Raw genomic sequence first — 21,582 nt, 5'->3', positions numbered from 1 at the left:
GGCAACGGCAACGGGAAACAGCACAAACATAGACCTTAAGAGCCCCATGAGCGATGATGTGCCGTCAGCTCTTTGTGCACTGGGGAAGTAACTCCCGCTTCGGCCATCTTGGAAATAGACCTAGATACGCCTGAGATCAATGCTTAGGGTTTGGCATTCTTGTTGGGGTTGCTTACACCATCATGACGGAAATGTAGCGAGCTGTCGATAGGTGGGCGTATGGGTTAGAACTTCGTCAGGATCACCGGTGTTTTGGCTTGACGAGTTAAGCGGATTAGGCTAAAATCGTGTGTCCAGCTGATTCTTTGTTCGATGATGTTGACAAGATACCCACCACCATCTACTCCTTCTTCTCATCTTTCTCATCCTTGGGTTTCACCTGGTACTGATACGGAGGGTACTGATTATTATAGGAGTAGCCATTGTAGGGATAATATTGACCAGAGGTGGGATAGTATTGTTGATACCCATACACCGAGCCAGGCTGCTGAGGAGCCTGTGGGTCGTACAGACCCGATTGCTGCTGTGATTGCTGTGGTTGCTGGGGCTGGGTCTGTGGTTGTTGTGGTTGTTGGAGTTGGGTTTGTGGAGGTGGTTGTTGAGGTGGTTGTTGAGGTGGTTGTTGAGATAGTTGAGGTGGAGGTTGCTGGGGCTGGGGCTGGGGTTGTGGTTGCTGCTGCTGGGGAGACAGAGCCGATTGTGCCGAAAGACCGTCGTAGTAGCCAGGGTTTTTGGCAGGACTAATTCCAGTTTGGATCACTCTCTTGATATCCCGCACAAACAACGGATACAACAAATCGACAATTCCTTCCCTCTGGGCCATGGCAAGCGCCCGTTCAAACGGGATCCACACACCTTTCAAGTGCATGGAGCCGATTTTCACCACATGTCGGACTTTTTCCAGCTTTAAGATCCCATCTCTGCGGCCTCTAGTCATCTGAGCAACATTCAACAATTTAGTACCATTAATCATGTTGTTATCAGCCCGGCGCACAACCGACACGTTGTTTGCGTCGACCTGGTAGCATAAAGTTTTTTCATCTTCCCACATGGTGGTGGTTACTCGAGGACGGATTCCAGGAGGTTGGTATTGGCCCACCGACGAGGACGACAGCTCGGTGGCCTGTGGGAGCACCTGGGGCTGGCCATTTGACAGCTGGGCAGGTACGGGGGCGGTCGCTGGCGGTGGCTGCTGGCCCTGGGGGTTTTGGTAGTAATTATAAGGATAATTCTGTTGCTGGTTGTACATAAAGTACGGGTAGTTTTGCTGCTGGTTATAGTATTGATATTGGTCGTTATAGTAGCGATACTGCTGGGGCAATTGGTGGCCGTACGGAGGGTTGGGAGGCATGTTTAGTGAAGGTATGGAATTACCTGGCAGTTGATGAAGTCCCAGGGCCGTGGTGTTGGCGGTAGACAGACCATTGGCAATTGCAGATGATAAAGACGACGAAGGAATGGGTGGGCGGACGCCATTGGTCGCCCGGTCATCGTGGGGATCAAGACTCGACATTGGCAGACTGTAGCGGGAAATAGGAATTCGAAGCGATTATTATGTTGTTAAAAGATGTTAATCGGTGATGTATCTTAACGGCGGCGGAGGAAACCGAGGAAACCTAACAAATTTAAAAGACGTCACTGGGAAGAACCACAACACACGACAATTGAGCACGTCGTTTGAAGTAAAATTGCACTAGTTGGAAAACAAGTAGAAATACTGGAAGGAAGAAGAAGAAGAGGAAAAAAATAGAATTCTGTTGTTTATAATCCTTTTGTTCCAGCGTGAGTAAAAATTTTCGTTGCGAGAATCAAAAATAAAATAAAAATATAAAAAAAAAAGGAAAATTGGCCTTATAAAACAATAAAAATTGGCAAAGTTTTCAAATTAATGAGAAATTCATGCATAAAGCGCCTAATACTTCATGCAATTCCCGCATAAAAATTATTTAGAAGACTTGGGTACACATGCAGGTTCGGGCATATATATGGTTGTCCTTATTGTTAAGTTGAAATTCCTTTTGCAGGAAGGATCCTAATTTCAAACTCACTACTATCACCTATAAGCCAAAGATTGCGGCAAGGTATAAAGGCTCGCAGACGAACTTTGTCTACCTTGCAGCATATTCATATATCTATGAAGATCTAAAGGATCTTTTATTAAATCTATATTCTGTAGAACTCAGCAGCAATATTTATTTTATTTTTGAGCCTGCATTAGGTGTATGATCCAGATCCGGGGCAGGACATATTGACGCGTAGATGTTTCCTGGAGCGGCTCTCAGGCAGATGCTCAAAGTCCCCGCCGACAGTAAAGCGGGCCCAGTCTTTTTAATTTCCCGGCTAAACAGGCCCCCGGTAAAGATCGCGAATAACATGACCCATGCCATACGCCTCAACTACTCCCTGGACATGTTCTGGAACTATACGGCCATACCAGATACCTTCCGGGTAGATAATCATGTTACCTGCGTATGCGTGTCCACCTACATGGGTGATATAGCCGAAAATGTCGGTTTCTTTGCCGACCTTTTGCAACTCCTCCACTATAGGAGGTGCTAGAATACCACACCGTTCATCTCGGGTGTTGTGGCCACACACAAGAAATACCGACGAATCGATCGGTGACTCGGAGAATACTGATTGGGTGTCATGAGAGTTAAGTGACAGTTTAGGAGTGTCAATGTCCACAGGTTCCAGATCCAGATCCACTTTTGCAGAGTGAGGAACCGTCGGCACCGGCTTCTGAAACGGATTGTAAACTGGTTGTGCAGGTTGATGGTTTGCCGGCAATAAATATTTGTCGTTGAACTGTTGTAAATGACGTCTATCAAATTCTATCCTCAAATTGTCTGGGTATAAGTAAACCACCTCATTTTCGGGCTTTGAAGGCACCTCGCGGTAGTTGGAGAAGAATACGTGACTTATAAGTACAGGGAAGTCGGGTGACCTAGAGCTGCCCAATTGGCGGAGTTTCTGAGCAGTACCAGGGACGTTATAAATGTTGGAAGGTACATCAAAAATAGTGCGGTAGCCGTGACTGAGAATTAGAACGTGTTTCCAAGGCAGCGCCGCCGTGTTGTGAAGAGGTCCCTGCTTTATGGGTAATGGGAGAGCAGGTCGGCAGAATGTGCAGCCGGTGTCAACGGTAGGCTTGGGGCACCTATCGACGAACTTGAACCTCAGAAGCATCGATGAGAATGCGGAGTGCGCGCTACGTTGGCCAGATAGGGGAATTCCTAGGCCCACCGGACCACCTGACCACCGGACCAGCAGACAATCCATTTATCAATCCACGGCCCCGCGAAATCCCTCTGACAACCTTTTCTCCCGGTTAGGATACCGGCGATGCAATAGGCTGGAGGTTTTTGCAGCGGTTATGCCATGTAAAGCGTGGGCGATCAAGTTTACTACGCAGATCGGCTTTATATGGAGGAGTTAACCTACGGAAAAAAATAAAAATATCCTATTGCGGTAGATGACAATCACAACAAAAACCTTATCTGGATTATACGGAACACCGATCACTAGATTTTTGTTGGAATATAAGCCCGCGGGGCTGGGGCACTGTTGCAGCCGCCTATTTGTTCTGTGTTTGTCTCGATTTTGGTAGAGGTGCGCTGTTCAGCGCTATAACCAATTGTATTTTTTCTTTTAGGGGCCAGATACAGAAACCCTGGGTACATAACAATAATATTGTAAACAACTAGTGTGAGGGCTTTTACATTATATCTCCGATATTATGGGATATTTAGAACACGCCAACTCCGATGAGCCCAAAATCCCGAGATATTTGCGGCTTTCGCAGGACGGCACGTTTAACTGCAGTATGGATTTTTGCGTTGCCAGGGTGAGCCCGACTAGTCAACATTCTAATCAAAATCAGCACCTAAAACGCATGGATGACGTGATGTTTTGGCGTGTTACCCGGCACCCCTATTCAATACTGCGCAGGGTTCGGTGAGCACTCTTTCTTATAATTACATCTGATTTGTCTATTTCTCCTATTTATCCGGGCATTGGTAGGCTTTTGCATCAAGTGGTTTCAAGCTACGAGAGTTCGAATTCGTAATACAACTGTTGAAATTCATTAGTTTCCTGCCGTACGCAGGCGTACATGTTAGCCATCGTAGATGCAAAGCATGTGATAAGGATTGTGCCCGATGACATGTAGTTGGCCCTTCCTGACGAGGTTTGCACTTATGAGGCTGTCTCCCACCTCCCACCTGCTTATCAGGTACACCTTCTTCCGTTTTCGTCAAACGCAGCTGTTGTTTAGATGCACACTGTGTACCGCCACCTGTGGTACGCATATCCGAATGCTGCATACTCCAAAAGTACCCCACGTAAGGTCCTAGACTCTCAGATTCCCATACTCTCACTATTGCTTACTGACATACTCATCCATAAGTTCCCACACCTTGTCTACCGCATTCCAATGGCAGATTTTTCGAAGCATCGACTTGACTAGTAAGATGTCTCGCGTATTCTTGACATCAACCCTATTCTTCAAAGCTATAAGAATCTTGTTCAGGCTCATACGACCATTGCGCTCCAACACTTCCACCAATTCAGCAAGCAAGTCTGGCCGCTCCAGGACCATATCCGGCTTTTTCTTTTTTTTGATGTTTTCCAAAATGGTGCTGGAAGATAATGCCTTTGGAGCCCTTGGGGATTCTGGGCCTCTCTTGGACTTGCCAGCTGTACCAAATTTGCCAGTCCAGGTTGGTACCCCTACTCGGTTTCTTCGTGTAGCTTTACGAGATTCGTTGAGCATCTTGACGCTTTGGTCCACTATCTTGTTGACTTCTTTTTCCACCCCGTCGTTGTTTTTGTCATCAAGAACATCATCATGCTGCACTCGGCTGTGAACATTGGGATTTTGGAAGATTCCTTCCATGATCTGCTCCTCGTCGTCTTTGTGTTCACCCTCTTCAAACGAGTCCAACCGGCTCACGCCCATAATTTTGGCCACCTTGACGAAATCGTCGTCAGTTTTCGCCTGTTTCTTAATCACCAGCCGACTCGAATTGGACGTTTGCTCGCTGTCATCTTGGTCCCCGAGAGAAAACAAGTCATGAAGATCATTCATTTTGAAAAACCGTCGCTGCTTTGGATCCTTCAAGATCTTGTTGGTCAAAAACGTCTTGAAGATCTGCCGATGGTAGATTTTTTCTTCGATAGACCCCGTGATCATAAGCCGGTAAATCACAATGTCTCTCTTCTGGCCTAACCTCCACGCCCTCTCTCGTGCTTGCATGTCGGTGGAAGGATTCCAATCCGGATCGTAGATGATTATTCGGTCTGCCCCCGTCAAGTTAATTCCTAGACCACCGACCTTGGTTGTCAAGAGAAACACCGATATCTTCGGATCGGTGTTGAATCTGTCGACAAGGTACTGTCTTTTTCCGATGGGCGTGGTGCCATCCATTCGCAAATACTCAAACGGCTCGCCCGTCTCCATGTTGTTTCCATCAATTTTGGTGATGCGGTGCAAGAACCGTTCGAGAATGTCCAACATCTGCCGGGTCTGACAGAAGATCAACATCTTGTGGTTGTGAAGTGCCCAAAGCTGTATCAACTTACGGGTAACCTCCATCTTCCCACTCCTCTTGCTGTTACCATAGTCTTCACTCAGCTTGTTGCCATTGACCAAGTCTGGGTGGTTACAAATCTTCCGGAGCACGTCGACCCCCATAAGCATATTGCGCTTACCCTTCATGATGGCACGAAGGTCTTCACTTTCCAAAAAGCTTTCATACATCTGCTGCTGGTAATGGGTCAACTTGACAAACAACACCATTTCCTCCTTTTTGGGCAAGTCCCGAGCCACATCGTGTTTGAGTCGCCGAAGAAGATACGGTGAGATCAAGTCCCGGAGAATCGTGGCACACTTGTAGCTAGTCTGAACCTGGAGATTCGAGGCGTTGGCGTAGCCTCCCATGTTGATGGGGAGGGAAAACTGCTGTTCAAACACCGGGAGGGTTCCCAAGCGGCCGGGAAACACAAAGTCAAACAACGACCACAACTCAATGAGGTTATTCTGGATGGGGGTTCCACTCAAAATGATTCTGTTGGCGGTCTTGACCCGTTTACAGAGCAAGGAGATCTCCAGGTTTGGGTTCCGGATCTTGTGGCCTTCGTCCAACACGCAGTAGCCCCAGCTTTTGGTCAAAAGGTGTTTGGAATATATGCGCAAACCCACGTAGGTGGTGATAAGTACATGTCCCGACTCCATCACCGAGTTGACCACTTGCTGGGCGTTGATCTGGGTCCTGACCCCCTTGAATACCTTGCCGGTGGCGCCTTCTTCCTGCTGGAGAAACTGCTCCAACTTGTTTTCATCGATTTTCTGGCCCATACCAGACCCAATGCTATGAAGAATCACACACCGTAGAGCGGGCCACCACTTGTGAAACTCGTTGACCCACTGGTTCAATACGGTTGCTGGCACCACTATTAACACCGGTTTTTCAAGAAGCCCTGAGTAGTGGAGTCCGGCAATAAAACTAATTACCTGAATGGTCTTTCCAAGACCCATCTCGTCTCCAATGATTCCCCCAGTCTTCTGGTTGTAAAGCTCCCATAGCCACTGTACACATGTTTTCTGATAGTCAAAAAGCGACGGGTGAATGTCACCGGGGAGCTTGAACCGGTCGTCTAGTTTGGAGTCTGGGATGGTGGGGTGCGGTTTGGTCCATTCGGGTGAGTCCAGCTCGGACTCTACACCCGCCGCCGCCCTCATCGCCAGCCGTCGGGCGACCCACGCGGCGTACCGACGCTTGTAGATTCTCTCGTCTCCGTCGTCAATGTTTTTTTCCTCCATTTCAGCCGTGGGGTGGATTTCGTCTTCTTCGATGGCTTCTATTTCCTCGTCTTTGTAAGTGAAGTCCGTGTCGTCGATGAGATCCTCAAGATCGTCCGTACGGGCCACCGCTTCCAATGATTCGCTGGTGTCGACGTCCCGTGGCTCCACTGGGCCCACTGCTGGACCAACTCCCGGCTGCCGCAAATGAACATGACTTCTCTCCCCACCATCTTCCTCAAACGCCGTCTGGTTCCCGAACGCCGTGATCTTCCCAATCCTCACCAAGTAGTCCCGCTCCGTTTCGTCCGGTAGCCGGTCATTATCCAATGGTTTGGTGATGTTGGTCTCCATTTCTTCAAGCTGCTTGGAGCTTTCGGCCAACCGTCCTTCGATCTCCTTCAAGTCTTCCTGTAATGGTACTAGTTCATTCAAGGTGAACCAGTCAATTTCCTGGCGGATCTGCTTGCGGTGGGAGATTTTTGTACGGGGGTCCGCAAGTCTTCGTTCGAGTATACCGATCTTTTTGTGGACTTTTTCGGCATCTGCCATGGTTTTTTCCAACCGTTTTTGCTCCAACTGCTTGTCTTTGGCAAGAAGTACCTCGTTGGCCTTCTTGGTGATGGACGTCTCAAGGTCATCCTGGTCCACGATCTGTACTCCTAGGGATTCGAGTTCACTCATGGTGATGACTTTTTTATGCGCGTTTGCAGCAATCTAGACACAATCTACCAGGCCATAATATGCTTTGTAATGCTTAACTATGCTTATCTATTAACTATCCACAATCTAGCAGCAGTCTCACCTGTAGGATTTTCTTACTGTCATCTCTCAACAATGTTTTGCAACTCTCCCAAACACTTCCTATACACCTCCTCATCACCCTCATCCAAAAACATCTCCTCAACCATTTCAACCTCTCGGCTTCGACTCACATCTCTCAACAATCGGCTCATCCACCTCATCTCTCCCTTTCCAAAAACAAAATTATAAGCTCTTCCATCATTGTTGGCTCTCGCAGTTCTTCCTACCCGATGTACATACTCTCTTGAAGAATTGGGCATATCGTAGTTTACCACATCAGTGATACTCAAAACATCGATCCCTCTTGCAATCAAGTCCGTAACCACCAACACATTCACTTGACCCAGATCAAAGGCCATTAAGAGCTTCTTTCTGGCCATGGTGGAATTATTGGTGGAATTGAGATACTCCACCACCATCGAAACCCCAAACCCATCAAACACGAGTGAGAGCAATTTGGACAACCGGATAGACGCCTCATTGGACTTTGTGAACACCAAAACGTTTGACAATTTGTTGCTTTTCATCAAGAATTTTGCCAATATTAATGGTTTCAAGGAACTCTTATTACTGCTAAACTGGAGCGTGAACTCGCTCAACGTCCGGGGCGTCGAAAACATCTCGTTCACAAGCTTTTCTTCGTCATTGACTATCACCAACCGGGGTTTGTAGAAATGAAGCATTGCCAATTTACCTGCATCGGTTGTTAACGTCGCTGAAAACACTAGTTTTTGCACCCTTAACTTCCACAGCTCCACCATCGACAGTTGTTTGGCTTCAAGACGCTCCACCAATACACGGCTCCAGTTTTGGAACGATTGACCTAATAACCTGTCGGCTTCGTCAATAACCAAGTATCGCAAGCTATTTAAATCAATGGAGTTTCCCGTCACATGCTCCACTAACCGGCCCGGAGTCGACACAATGATATCGGGAGGGTTCCCCGTGAGCTTCTCTGCCTCCTCTCGTATCGAAATGTCGTTCCGGAGGTTCATCACGTACAAACTTGTTCCTTTCAGAAGTTGCAAAAGTGTTTGTTTGACTTGGCTCACCAAAGGCTTGGTGGGAACAAGAATAATGGCCCGTACCCGCGGCACCACCCGTGTACACAAACTCTCGATGATGGGGATCAGGTATGCCAACGTTTTTCCGGACCCAGTGCTGGCATTGACAAGAATATCACCATTTGAGTCTGGCTTGAGTTTGTTTTCCTTGGTGTCTTTTAACATCATTTCTAGCACAGTCACTTGAACCGAGAAAGCGTCAATAAACCCACCGGTAGCGAGGTTGGACTTCATGGTGTCGGATAAGTCAAATGTCTCGAACGGCCACGTGTGTTCTGGTTTTGAGTATATGGGTTTGGAGAGCCAATCGAGATGATTGGACTGGGTGATTTTGAGTCTGTAGTCCCGAGGCAACGTAGGTTGGGGAAGGGGACCAATGTCCTGAACATCCTCATCACTAGCCTCGGGGGCCTCTTCTGCCGGTTGTTCTATGGCTGATCTCTTGAATTTGCTGAATACGTTCTGGTGCTTGGTGAGATAGTCTTCATCCACAGCCATATTATCAGGGGACTCAGGCTCCTTGGGCGGTACACTTTCAACAGGTGCGTGTTCTTCATCGTGCTCAGACTCGCTTTCTGACGACAAACTGCTCTCATCGTCCAGCAGTTCACTGGAATCGTCTTCATTGTCGGAGCTGCTGCTGCTCATCAGGGCATCGCTATGGTCACTCTCCACCAGCGCAGCGACCAGACCAGTTCCCGAGCCATAAGCTGCACTCCCATCATCACTGCTATCTTCAGAGTCACTGCCACTCAACCGCCGCTTCACAGACGGTCCTGCTAATGCACTGGGATCAAACCTCTGTGCAAACATGGTATCTACTTTTGCACCTACAGCGCGCGCACCTCCATGAAAATTTTCAACATCCACATCACCACCACCAAACCATGAGAGTATCGTTGTCATTACTAGGCCGGTCCGCGTGGAAGGGGCCTCACGTGGTTCCTTTGCCCATCAGCGAGGCAATTAAGACCGGTGCCCCCATCCGTACCAACGCCCGTAGCTGTACCATAATACCCCAGTTCGTGGGCTTGAAGTTCCAGGTACACAACGGAAAGGAGTACGTGCAGTTGGAAATCAGTGACGACATGGTGGGCAACAAGTTGGGTGAGTTTGTGGCCACCAGAAAGAAGTTTACCTACAAGTACTCGAAGAATTAGACAAGTTCAGCAGTTCCACTCTGTACCATATCCCTGTAAATACACCAATACATGTCCAGCACACATTATAGACCCATTTCCACCTAAGGGTGAAAGAGGAGTTCGCTCTACACTCTGTTTGTAACACCCATACTCTTGCTGAACAATAAGGATGCATAGAAGACCTGTAGCCAATAATACCTCGTTATCCCCAGGAGAGGGAATATCATAGAAACCAAGTGCAACTTCAAGTATCCTGGCACAGGCACCCTGAATTCCAATCATGATTGGTTCAGGAATATCTGTATACCGACTGTTTCTAGGGAAAAGCCACAGAGGTTCATGTTCACTAGATACGAACCGGTTATGTTCACAGTAGGCTGCAGTGATAGTCAAATCCAGCACCTGCTGACTGATGAAGATGATTGTATTTCTGATTTCAGACAAGAGCATGTCGATTCCAAGCAGACGGTTTGGATAGGAATCCATGCCGTAGTGCTTTAAGCATCTGTTAAGATCCTTACCAGATAATTCTCTGACGACCTGGAGGGTTTTCAATTGTACAGGTGGAAGCCGTCCATCTCTTTTCCAGATTGGTTTCAATTCTTCTTCTTCAGTGACACCTGAGATGTGCGACTTATCACGATGAATTCTATCGTCTATAACTTTGGAAACATTAACACCCATGCCATGTGACAAATTTCTGTGAGGTTCAAATGTTTCACCTGAGTAAAACTGTAACCAGCCAGTCAACACTTCTGGTGGTAGCTCAACAAACTCTCTAATTGTATTGAAACCTGGTGAAGATGGTGGTAGGGATCCATCTATGGAAAATTTTGCTCAAAGTTGATAGCTTTTTATTTGTGGCAATAGCTCTCCAGTTTACCACAAAATCGGTCATTTTATGTTGATGAAAGGCAACAGTTTCAATTTCTCTTTCAATCTGACAAACTTTATAGTTTTCATGTGCATCTATTTCAAATGCAGCTTTCCTCTTGTTTGTTTTCACCTAGTAGAATTCATCACGGGTACGTCGATTATAACCTATCGAGTCGAATTGGGCCACAGTTAAGGTCTCTATTGGAGGAGGCGTCGCACCACGAGCGAGTTTATAAATGGTAATTCGTGGGTCAAACAGTGGCTCGATATTGCTGGGCTGTTCAAAACTCATTGAATGGATAACCGAAAGTACTTCGAGGTGTATAGCTGCAAAAAGTTGATCAAAATTAACTGCGCGCTTTCAGGTGACTGCAAAAAGACTTGACAGAGGAGATTCTACTGGTACACATTAATGCTCTAGTATATTCGGTTGTACCATAACACGCTACTAACACAGTCTACCACTTGGCTGTAAGTATGACTCGTACACCCACACTCTCATCGTCTACCACTTGGCTGTAAGTTTGACCCGTACCCACACCTACCGATCATCGCCACGGCGGAACGAGTCCTCCATCCGCTGCTGCCGAAGCTCCCCCGTCCGGTCCTTCACCGCCCACTTCCCCCACCCGTTCAACCGCACCACTAAGCAAGTTGCATTATCGTCTCCTCCAATATACTCAATAAACTTCACCACCTCCTCTGCACAACCCTGCGGCGTGGCAGTACTATGCCCTCGCATGTTGAATGTATTCATGATAATGTCGGCCGTCTCCTGGTCGGTGATCTCGTTGCTTACCCCGTCACTGCACAACACGAGAAAACTCTCATCTCCCCCAATTCCGCCCACCGTATATTCTTCGATTTCTTGCTTGGTGAGCCGAGAATGCACCGTGTCATAGTCACCGATCACCACATTGATCACGTCCGGCTCGGCTGTCACGCCCATCTGCTTAAAATCGATATCGCCAAACGCCCGCGTGTTGGCAAGCGCAATGAACCGCTCTTCGCCAAACGAGTCGGTCATGAAAAAATTGGCAGCATACTTGCGGAGCCGCAGCGCCTCATTGGGGTTGGATGGATGGTGCTCCTGCGTCAACGCGTGGGCCTCCCCGTGCTTATCGACCAAAATGGCCTTGGTATCGCCCACATGAGCAATTGTCAACTTGGAAATGGTTCTGCGATTGAAGTAGTAATCTTCAAACACTGGTTTGAACGGGCGCTCGTCCGCCCAGAGAGTACGGAGGTACACCGACGTACACGTCAGACCCAGCTTCAGGTCCGTCTCAAAGAACTTGTAGTCGCAGCTCAAAAACCCCAACGGGAGTCGGGCCCCCAAGTCATCACCAGCATCTATCTTTTGGAGAGCCACCTCGCCCCGGCCGTTGGACATCCGCACAAAGTTGTCCGCCCGGTGCCGGTACCACCGTTTCCAGTACCCGCCGATGTTTTTCCAGTACTTTTGAATGAGTTGATCTCGCTCACTTTGGTTCTCCACAAGTGTATTGACATCTTCAATCTCTTGTGCAAGGTGATCCTGAAGAAACGTCGAGCACTCATCACCGCCATGGCCATCGAATATGTTGAAGTTGAATACAGGCACTCCGTTGAGTTCAAGGACTCCGGCACTGTATTTGTCTTCATTGTAGGGTCGGTTGACTCGCGATGTGTAGTGGCCGAAATGGGTGGGGCTTTTGAGGAGCGACACTCGTAGGCGGCCGCTGGCTGCCGTGTGGGTCACGGGGTCCATGGGAGTGAACGTGACGGATGACGAGAGCCTTCGGCGTCCAATTGTGCTAATAGTGGTGGAGGGCCTCATGTGCTATTGATGGGGTTGTAGAGCGCGCGCTGAAATTAACGTCTATTTGATAAATTAAGTATGGGTGTGCGGGGCAGACCCCCCGGCACCGTCCTAGATCACCATGGGTGAGTCGGCGTCGTCGTCGTAGTCGAACTGGTCGAGCGGCTCGTCTTCGTAGGCGGCGCTGCTGCCACGTCTGCGGCCAAGGCCCCGGTCCAGCCATCGTGGAAGCTGTTGGGTTAAGTTACTCCACTGCGACCCGAGCCGACCCCAAATCAGCTCCAGCCCCAGCGACTCCTCGTCGTGGTACGGCTCATCGATCCGGTTGGATAATGCCGCCGTGAACTGGGTCCGGTTCACGTTGTAGTTGAGGTCTGCTGCTTGTTGGAGGTTGAAGTGCCGTACATTCCCGGCCATTCTCTTGGTATACTCACGAGAAATGATACGCTTGGCCTCCACTATGATTAAATCTTTGCGCTTCTGAGGCTGGTTTTCCACGTCCTCTACGTCGTCAAACCCGAACGAGTCATAAAGATCTGACGCGAGTCCGAGCCGCCGCTTCAACTTGTCGTACACGTTAAACACCGTTAACACCACCGGTAAAACAATGAGCCGTGGGATCCAATTGTTCATCAAGTTGAATAATCCCGTGAGGTGGATTGATTTCCCGAACCAGTCCTCGAATATCGACTTCCGCAGCACAAAGAGCGTTATGAAGTTGTACGACAAGGGAATCGTCAATCTAGCGATGTATGTGGCATAGAAACATGCCGACACCGGATCCAGCTGATGCGGAACCAAGTGATACACCAGAAATACCTTCAACTTGGTCAACGAGTTCATAGCACATATAAGCATTAGCGAAAACACCGACCAACAAACAACCAATTGCACCCAATTGTGGTGGATACGGGTAAAGATCATGTTGATGAGCAGGAGTTTGGTCGAATGAAACAACTCCGACTCGATCACCACAAATGCAGCGCCAAAGAGCATAATCGACCACGCCCGGTTAAGCACGGGGTAGACGTAGCAATGGAGGAGGTATTTTGTTCTTGGTGATACGAGGTCCGACGCAGTGTCTAATCGAAACTGGGGACTTCCACTGGTCGTGGTCAACAAGTCTTCATAAAGAATCACATGACGATAAAGGGTGTTGAAAGCTGACTCGTATGCCACCAACTTGTGGAGGTTGGAATTGAATCTGGCAGTAAGTTTCGTCATAAACCCGCTCGTCAACTGGTTGCGAGAAATAGCAGGAGCTTCACTTACGTACTGGAGCTCCATGACCTCCTTCAAGTCTTCAGGAATGTTTTGGTACATTTCCAAGATCCAGTCACGGAACACAAAGAGGTCTTCTGAGTCGTGGGTGAAGTTCTTCTGCAACACAAGCACTTGGAGAATGTCTTCTTTAAAGGCGATTTTCACATCCTCCAAGTCGTCGATGAGCTTCGGCACCTTGAGATAGTGAAAGTTCAAGTTACCCACCACGCTGCCAAACGTCCATTGGTCTCGCGGTATATTGACGAGTCCATGTGCCATTAACCATAGGGCCAATACCAAAGGATAAATATGTGATAAAGCAATAATCATGGATTTCATGTGCCCAAACGAAAGGCCCACCTCCAACGACAAGTAGATCACACCCACCACCGACACCGCCAAAATGGTCAATTGGAAACGTAAGTTTTTCTGAAGCGCTTCTCTGAGTCGGCTATAGCCCTTGTGCTGACCTGATTTATAAAATTCCTGAAGCAACGGTAACACCAACCATGTCAACAAAAACGTTGTCCAGTATTTGACCTTCCACAAGTACAAGATGACGACATCTGGCAAGTCAAGCCACGCAACAGCATCTTTGGCGTTATGTTGAACATAATCTAGTGGCATAAGGAAAATGATGGAGATGGGGATAAATACCGCCAACACCACCGGCACCAGGAAGTATATTGGGCGCTTCAACACGTTGATGTAGAACTGGATGCCCCACACACTTAGTAGGAGCGAGAATGTATAGCCAATGGCTGTGGGAATCCACATTTATGAATATGTAGTGGTGCTTGTTTTGCGCGGAAACAAATGTTTGTGGAGCAGTTGAGGTTTTGATCTGAGGGTTGTTTTTCGCGCACTGAACATATTCTGATTGCAAATATGGATCACTCGGAACCAGAACAAGACAAGTCCTCGCTGACGGAAGCCCCTCAGTCACCTCTGCCCCCTACGCCCCCGGAAAAACCCAAGCGGAAGTCGGTGGGATTTGCCCCGTTGCCGGAAGAGGACTTGAAAGAGCACCACGAAAACCTCAAGAAAATAGAGGAGCTGAAGAAGAACTCAATTCCATTCCACCAAATTCCCCCTGAGTTGCTGTATTTGCAAAAGTTCGACAAGCCTGCACCCAAACCATTGCCAACAGGACCGCCATTACCACCGAAACCGGTCAAGCCCCATAAAGTTTTGGGTGATTTGAAGAAGGTTCATGTTAAGGACATCTCAGTAATCAACAAAGATACAGAGCTAAACTTCAATTATCCAACGATCGAGCTCCCAATTCCCAGCCACAATGTGCTTGTCAGCATCAAGTATGCTGGCTTGAACTCTTTTGATATCAGCAAGTTGAACAAGTACTACTTTAATCTTAGTGATGTGAAAGTTGGTTTAGGCTACGAGTTTGTGGGACAAGTGGTTGACATTGGTGCCACTGCCAAACAGGAGTTATCCAAGGGAGACTACGTGATGGGAATTTTGAGTCCTACGGGCCGAAAAGGTGCTTTTTCCAGTACCGTGCTTTTGAATCCTACTAAGGACTTTCTTGTTCAACTTGATGATTTGACTTTGGATAAACTTGCCAAGGTCGATCCATACTTGGAGTTCAGCCAATTGAAGGGCTTCTCAGATGATTCGAGCGAATCTAGCGAGTCTGATGACCAACCTCGGCCGTCACAAACGCCGGCCACGGCTCCCAAACGAAAAACGGCGTTGAGTGTGGAAGACGAATTGCCTGCGTTGGCCAAGGCCGCTACTATCCCGGTGCTTTACTGTAAAGCTAAACAGGCACTTCAGCACTTGAAGCCGACAGAGTACCCGAACCTCATGATCAATGGTGCCGATACCAATCTTGGGTATACTCTTATTCAAATGCTCTCGTCGTCTTTATACGAGTTTGAACGTCTTAACCTTGTTCTCGTAGTCAAGGAAAGTAGACTAAAGCAAATGAGAAAATGGGTCAGACACCTCAAGGGTAGCACAGCTCTGGATGGTGAAATGAACTTTGAAGTGGTTTCTTACGACCTTGAAAACGAGGATATTGTTCTACCAGGTGAAAAGATACCGATAAATTACAAGAAACCAGACCTTATGGCGGTGGACGTTCTTGAGGCCATGTTCAAGAACAGCAAGGAGAAGATCACGGCTGCCAATATCGACAACTACAAGTTTGACTTGATTGTCGATATCACTGGCTCACATTACCTCCAGAAAACTTCTATTCGCTACAAGAAACTCGACTATCTTAATTTCCCAGTGGTGGACAACCTTGACGACGATACTAAGCTCCTGACCCTCCTAAAGGCCAACGTCAAAGACCAGTTCTTCATCAAGCTCATGAAACCCAAGTCCCAATCCTCTGGATTAGTATCATTCTGTAAGTTTACCTTGAAAGAACCAAGCTATAGTATCGACACCCTCATCGATTATTCGACCCAGGCATCAGAGCAATCGATTTTGAACCCTTGGCTGCTGAAGTGGCTGTCAGGCATTGCCAATAGCCTTCTTAGATACAATTACTACGATGAAATCAACCTCACCACCACGCGGCCATGGATCATCGAAGGTCTCAACTTATTTTTGAAGAACGAGATCAAGTTCCAGGTAGACCACTACATTGACTGGCGCAACAACTTCAAGCAGTATATCAAAGATCTTCGGAAGCATGACGGAAAGGTGGTGATGAAGGTGGAGGATTTTTGACCAATTTTAGGTTTTGGACCTGTTTTCCCGCCATCCTTCGTCGCACTAGCGAGGTTCCGCACCATTGTTGGCACCACTCAATACGCAGTATTTGATCATTGGCACCTGCTACCGCCACATTACACCGCATTATCCACTCTTGGTCTTGTAATAGCCAATTATTTTTTTGTACCTTTTATTTTATGTCGTACGTGTCACAAGCAAAATCTCGTTTCATACCAATAATATCAAATATCCCGCCGCAGCCACCCGACTCGGTAGACCAACACGTAATTCTCTGAAGCCAGCTGTCATGTTATTTTCCCTGCTCTCCCTCCCATGTCTTACGTCGCACCTCCTGTTACTTGTACATAAACTTAAACACCTCCAAAGTAGGAGCTAAATAAATTGCACATATTCCATCCACAAATATAAGTGCACAAACATAAGGCGCGTAACCACCTGGCCACTTCTCTCGCACCACCCGTACCGCCAGCGCTGCCACTGTACCGCCCAACACCCTTTTCTCGGACCCTGAAACTAGATCTCTCATCGCATTCAAAAGCCGCGACTTGAAAACACCTCAACTTTGCTATTAAACATCTGACCCTTTTTTCACAACCACCACCACTGGTTCTTTGCATGGTTAGCAGCAGATGTCTTCTGGATCCATGAGTGTGCATGCACTTATCGACAAGTTCCAAGGCCAATCAGAGCCCGAGCGACGCTCAACGCTGCCGCCCAAACCTGAAACAACCAAACTCCTTCAGACCCAAACCGCTTCTACTTCATCCACAAATACCCCTAAACTACGCCCGGTGCCGGTGCTTCCCTCCCCCACACGCGACACACGTGCCCACTCGTACTTCGAGACCACACCCTTCACCCGTTCTGACTTGGACCTTCTCCAGAAGTCAGGAATATTATCTATCATCGGGGAAAATCCAAGTGCGTTTCCCATCTCAGAACCAGGCATAATGGAGATTGTTAGGCTCAAAATCGAACAGGAGAGAACAAAGCAGGAGCAGATCAAGTTGGATACGGCCACTAAGAACTATAATATCATGACAACGGCTTTGGGCGCTAACGTACCGCCTCATTTAATTCCTCAAATGTGTGTTAACCCGAACAACGAGGACTCGGCTGCCGTGCTAAATGCTACCGCTGCCGGTACCAACTCTTTCACCACCACACCATCCACCACTGCCGGTACAACCGCCACCTCTGCTGGAGGCGCCACCGCTTCGCATTCGCGCTCGGCTAGTCAGGATTTTGCATTGCTTCCGGTGAACTATAGATTTGGAGCAGGCTCCACCTCTAGGTCCGCATCGTCCACTTCTACGCCTGGGACCGGACCCACGGTTCCGGGGCTTCTGGCGTATACTCGGCGCCCTCTTTCTCCCGCAAAAATGGGGGCCCAGGCGGTAGCCGCGCTCTCGTCGCCCACCGCATCGTACCGGTTCCCTGGCAGGAAACCCCCTATAGTTCCTCACCAACGGCACTATTCGCTACCGGTAGAGGCGTCGCGGCTTGACGCCAACCGGCTTAGAAGTGCTGGCAGTATTGATCTCAGCAAAATTGACTCCCACAGTTACCAGACGCAGCTGCAGCCGCAAAAGTACCTCCAGACCACTTATTTGCAGCCATCTGTACTTTTACACCCACAAAGCATCCAGCAGCTCCAACAGCAACAAATACAAATACAGCAGCAACAGCTACAGCAACAGCAACAGCAGCAACAACAACAGCAACAGCAACAACAACAACAACAACAACAGCAACAACAACAGCAGCACAAGCAAAAAACGCCCCAAAGGTCACCAATGGCCCGTGCTGCTTCCGCCTCCAAGAGCCTGACCCCGACCCACACCCGATCAAGGTCCTCAGCTTCCGTTTCCACAAATAAAACGTCTCCGTTGGGCACTAGTACCATGCAAGTGAAACCCGCACCAGCGATGCCGTTGCAGAAACAGTCCCGTCTGCTGCAACCACCGTCACAAGAAAGTATGACGTCGTTCCAGCATGTCATCCAATTCCAGCACTGGAGACCTGAGACGGGGCGGCCCGTTACATCTCCCGAACTGCGGCACAAGCGGCACAAGTCTCATGCTGACAATATGTCTGTGGATTTGAGTCAAGCAATTTCGGAAAATGATGAAGACCCAGAGACGGACGTGGCAGACATGGCGGATGTTTCAATGGAGAATGGACGTTAGTGATAGCTGTAAGACATCTGTTGATCTTCTCAGATTCAAGCAGTTACACAGCTTCATCACTCCCAAATAGAGGTATACATTTATAGACTAGGGTATAATACACAGGTACACCATCTCATTCTCGGGACATCACCTCGATCTCTGCCACGCTGAGCGTAATCATCTCGTCGTCTTCATTGGTCTCTTCCTCGTCGTCGCTGTCTGGTTCTTGGAACTCAGGATCAACCTTTTCAAAGGTGATAACAGACTTATCCACCTTTTCCATCTCTCTTTTCACATCGTGGGCCAAGTACCTCAACGACATCTCTGTAACCTCGTCCCTGAGTATCCATGCAACCAAGTCCTTGAGCCAAATATGATCATAAACATAATAAACATCGTGGAATCTAAAGAGTTCTTTTAAATCTAACAAGCTTTCAACCACAAGCCGTTTGCCTCCACGAAGATTGTAGTACACATCGTTCCAGACTTTCATCGTAAGGTCGTAGTTGCGATGGAGCGGGAAACAGAGACTCCGACGAATACATGTTATAATAGTTGCTCTTATCGGGGTGTCCGAGTCACCTACAACAATTTTAGAGTCTAAAGCACCAAACTGGGGCACTATCTTACCGATGGTCCACGCACTCTCAATGTTATGGTCTCCTTCGGTCTCACGTAAGTCGAAGTGGTATGCAAACAAAAGCGAAACTATCAACAAGTAAAGTTCGGGCTTGTACGAGCTTGAAATCAAATAGGTTTTTTTCGGAAGATCAAGCATCTTCTGTTGTTGTTCCTTCGAGAACTCGACCCCCATAACCGACTCTTGGGCTTCTTTGGGTTTTGCTTGTTGTGCCTTGTACCACTTCAAGAACCTCAGCGATACTGGGTTCTTCCATTCCATTAACGACTTAAAATCCTTTTCATCTTGTTGAACGTCCTGGCTCATCATAAAGTCGGCTGCGTAGTACTCGGGATCGAATTTGATGTTTTCTTTGATCAACCGCTCCATGATACGCTGTGATTCTGGAGTGTTTTCAGGATTCGCAAGCTCGTTGATATCGTTTCCATTCGACATCGAAACTCCTATAATATTGCTGTACTGGTTGTTGAATCCGTACATGTTGGCGGGTGAGACTACCAGAGACTCTGGAGCCTGCTGAGACACTTCCCAGTCGAACTTCTCGCCCTCCGCGAGGGCAGCTTTGGTGGTAATGGAGTTGTCCACATCCATCTCTTCAATCAATGACTTGGAAGATATGTTTTCCAGCGACACAAGCTCGTTCGTGCGGGCCAAAAGCTTGGCTGTGAGATCAAGGTCCGGGAAATCCTGCCCTTTTGTCTCTTTGGGGATCTTAATGTTGACACAATCGTTTTTGGCGTCGAACTCGGCGTGCGACCGCTCATCATCCACACAGTTGTGAGGAAGCCGCAAACGCAAGTAGTACGGCAGAAGAGAGAAAATGAACACCGGACCATCTACCGTCATCTCTATCGTCGTGGAATTAAACCGCACGTGTGTGATCTTCACCTCGATAAACACAAACTCATCATTTTGAGATATCGTGAAGAACGGAGTAAGCATCTTGGACTGCAACTTTCGCGATGCTTGAGATGAGATTTTTTCTGGTTAGCGATGGTAGAACCTACACAAGAAGTGGCTACCACTACACCAGTGAAAGAAAAAAGACGGTTCGTGGGGCGGAAAGCGACTCCTGCCGATGGCAAGTCGTTGGTAAAGACCAGCCGCTCCAAGGTTATCTCCCGTGTCATGAACCAGATTCCTGAAGATATCTTGAACAACAAGGACCTCAATCAGGCCATCAAGTTACTCCCATCCAACTACAACTTCGAAATCCACAAAACCGTGTGGAACATCCGTAAGAACAATGCCAAGCGCGTGGCCCTCCAGCTTCCCGAAGGTCTTTTGATATATTCCTTGGTGATATCAGATATCCTAGAGCAATTTTGTGAGGTGGAGACGGTGGTCATGGGGGATGTCACTTACGGAGCATGTTGCATCGATGACTACACCGCCAAAGCTCTCGATTGCGACTTTATCGTGCACTATGCTCACTCATGCTTGGTGCCCGTCGATGTGACCAGCATCAAAGTGTTGTACATATTTGTCACTATCCACATTGATGAGAAACACTTGATCAACACCATAAAGTTAAACTTTACTGCTGGAACCAACTTGGCGGTATTTGGTACCATCCAGTTCAATCCTACTATTCACAGCGTCAAGGCCAAGCTCGAACATGACGAAGAGCACCCGGTGTACTTGATTCCTCCTCAACTAAAACCACTCTCCAAAGGTGAGGTGTTAGGATGTACGTCTCAACGACTCGATAAGAACCACATCCAGGGTATGGTTTATGTTGGGGATGGCCGGTTCCATCTCGAAAGCTCGATGATACACAATCCCGACATCCCTGCGTTTAGGTACGATCCTTATTCACGAAAGTTCACCCGAGAATACTACGACCAGGAACAGATGGTGCAAGTGAGAGAAGACGCTATCACCGTCGCCAAAAACGCAAAGACCGTGGGTCTCATTCTTGGAGGGCTTGGACGGCAGGGAAACCCGGTGACGGTGGGAAACTTGGAAGTTAAGCTTGTACAATATGGATATAAGGTGGTGAGAATTATTCTCAGTGAGATCTTTCCGCAGAAATTGGCCATGTTCAACGACATCGATGCATTTATTCAGGTGGCTTGTCCTAGGTTATCTATTGATTGGGGTTATGCCTTCAACAAGCCATTATTGACACCGTACGAAGCAATGGTGATGATGGAGGCCGATAAGAAATGGGATACCTTTTACCCCATGGACTATTATGCATTGGACGGATATGGACGGGGAAAGCAGCCAGCTCGTTCGTAGCCGGTAAGTATTTATATAGTGATTATAATAATGATGATCCTAGGGTATAAACTTGATAAGCACTGG

At 48.0% G+C, this 21,582-nt stretch overlaps 11 protein-coding genes across 11 annotated transcripts; 4 read left to right on the top strand and 7 right to left on the bottom strand. All coding sequences in view use genetic code 12, as the record gives it.

Moving 5' to 3' along the window:
* Positions 1-340: 340 nt before the first annotated feature.
* PSN45_003751 (uncharacterized protein) lies at positions 341-1,351 on the bottom strand (the record flags this gene model as incomplete). The annotated part of the gene is made up of 2 exons (XM_066158151.1): positions 341-379; positions 476-1,351. 2 exons carry the CDS (start codon positions 1,349-1,351, stop codon positions 341-343), a joined length of 915 nt encoding a protein of 304 aa, XP_066014248.1.
* A 3,027-nt stretch (positions 1,352-4,378) lies between these two features.
* rhp26 (DNA repair protein rhp26) lies at positions 4,379-7,486 on the bottom strand (the record flags this gene model as incomplete). The annotated part of the gene is made up of 1 exon (XM_066158150.1): positions 4,379-7,486. The coding sequence occupies one exon, from the start codon at positions 7,484-7,486 to the stop codon at positions 4,379-4,381; it is 3,108 nt and encodes a 1,035-aa protein (XP_066014247.1).
* A 140-nt stretch (positions 7,487-7,626) lies between these two features.
* DBP6 (ATP-dependent RNA helicase dbp6) lies at positions 7,627-9,483 on the bottom strand (the record flags this gene model as incomplete). Its single annotated transcript, XM_006686398.2, has 1 exon — positions 7,627-9,483. The coding sequence occupies one exon, from the start codon at positions 9,481-9,483 to the stop codon at positions 7,627-7,629; it is 1,857 nt and encodes a 618-aa protein (XP_006686461.2).
* Positions 9,484-9,557: 74 nt separating this feature from the next.
* RSM19 (mitochondrial 37S ribosomal protein uS19m) lies at positions 9,558-9,830 on the top strand (the record flags this gene model as incomplete). Its single annotated transcript, XM_006686635.2, has 1 exon — positions 9,558-9,830. One exon carries the CDS (start codon positions 9,558-9,560, stop codon positions 9,828-9,830), a length of 273 nt encoding a protein of 90 aa, XP_006686698.1.
* Positions 9,831-9,836: 6 nt separating this feature from the next.
* PSN45_003747 (uncharacterized protein) lies at positions 9,837-10,496 on the bottom strand (the record flags this gene model as incomplete). The annotated part of the gene is made up of 1 exon (XM_066158149.1): positions 9,837-10,496. One exon carries the CDS (start codon positions 10,494-10,496, stop codon positions 9,837-9,839), a length of 660 nt encoding a protein of 219 aa, XP_066014246.1.
* A 733-nt stretch (positions 10,497-11,229) lies between these two features.
* Positions 11,230-12,438, bottom strand: PTC6 (Protein phosphatase 2C 6; the record flags this gene model as incomplete). Its single annotated transcript, XM_006686399.2, has 1 exon — positions 11,230-12,438. One exon carries the CDS (start codon positions 12,436-12,438, stop codon positions 11,230-11,232), a length of 1,209 nt encoding a protein of 402 aa, XP_006686462.1.
* Positions 12,439-12,600: 162 nt separating this feature from the next.
* PSN45_003745 (uncharacterized protein) lies at positions 12,601-14,529 on the bottom strand (the record flags this gene model as incomplete). The annotated part of the gene is made up of 1 exon (XM_006686400.2): positions 12,601-14,529. The coding sequence occupies one exon, from the start codon at positions 14,527-14,529 to the stop codon at positions 12,601-12,603; it is 1,929 nt and encodes a 642-aa protein (XP_006686463.1).
* Positions 14,530-14,640: 111 nt separating this feature from the next.
* On the top strand, positions 14,641-16,455 carry PSN45_003744 (uncharacterized protein; the record flags this gene model as incomplete). Its single annotated transcript, XM_006686401.1, has 1 exon — positions 14,641-16,455. One exon carries the CDS (start codon positions 14,641-14,643, stop codon positions 16,453-16,455), a length of 1,815 nt encoding a protein of 604 aa, XP_006686464.1.
* Positions 16,456-17,411: 956 nt separating this feature from the next.
* On the top strand, positions 17,412-18,650 carry PSN45_003743 (uncharacterized protein; the record flags this gene model as incomplete). Its single annotated transcript, XM_066158148.1, has 2 exons — positions 17,412-17,720; positions 18,150-18,650. 2 exons carry the CDS (start codon positions 17,412-17,414, stop codon positions 18,648-18,650), a joined length of 810 nt encoding a protein of 269 aa, XP_066014245.1.
* A 115-nt stretch (positions 18,651-18,765) lies between these two features.
* Positions 18,766-20,214, bottom strand: PSN45_003742 (uncharacterized protein; the record flags this gene model as incomplete). Its single annotated transcript, XM_006686402.1, has 1 exon — positions 18,766-20,214. One exon carries the CDS (start codon positions 20,212-20,214, stop codon positions 18,766-18,768), a length of 1,449 nt encoding a protein of 482 aa, XP_006686465.1.
* Positions 20,215-20,265: 51 nt separating this feature from the next.
* On the top strand, positions 20,266-21,516 carry DPH1 (Diphthamide biosynthesis protein 1; the record flags this gene model as incomplete). The annotated part of the gene is made up of 1 exon (XM_006686637.1): positions 20,266-21,516. One exon carries the CDS (start codon positions 20,266-20,268, stop codon positions 21,514-21,516), a length of 1,251 nt encoding a protein of 416 aa, XP_006686700.1.
* Between the last annotated feature and the right edge of the window lie 66 nt (positions 21,517-21,582).

Source organism: Yamadazyma tenuis, chromosome 5, assembly GCF_029203305.1.
Source record: "Yamadazyma tenuis chromosome 5, complete sequence".
NCBI lineage: Eukaryota > Fungi > Ascomycota > Pichiomycetes > Serinales > Debaryomycetaceae > Yamadazyma > Yamadazyma tenuis.
The sequence above is the reverse complement of the archived record's forward strand: the minus strand, read 5'-3'. Positions and strand labels throughout refer to the sequence as shown.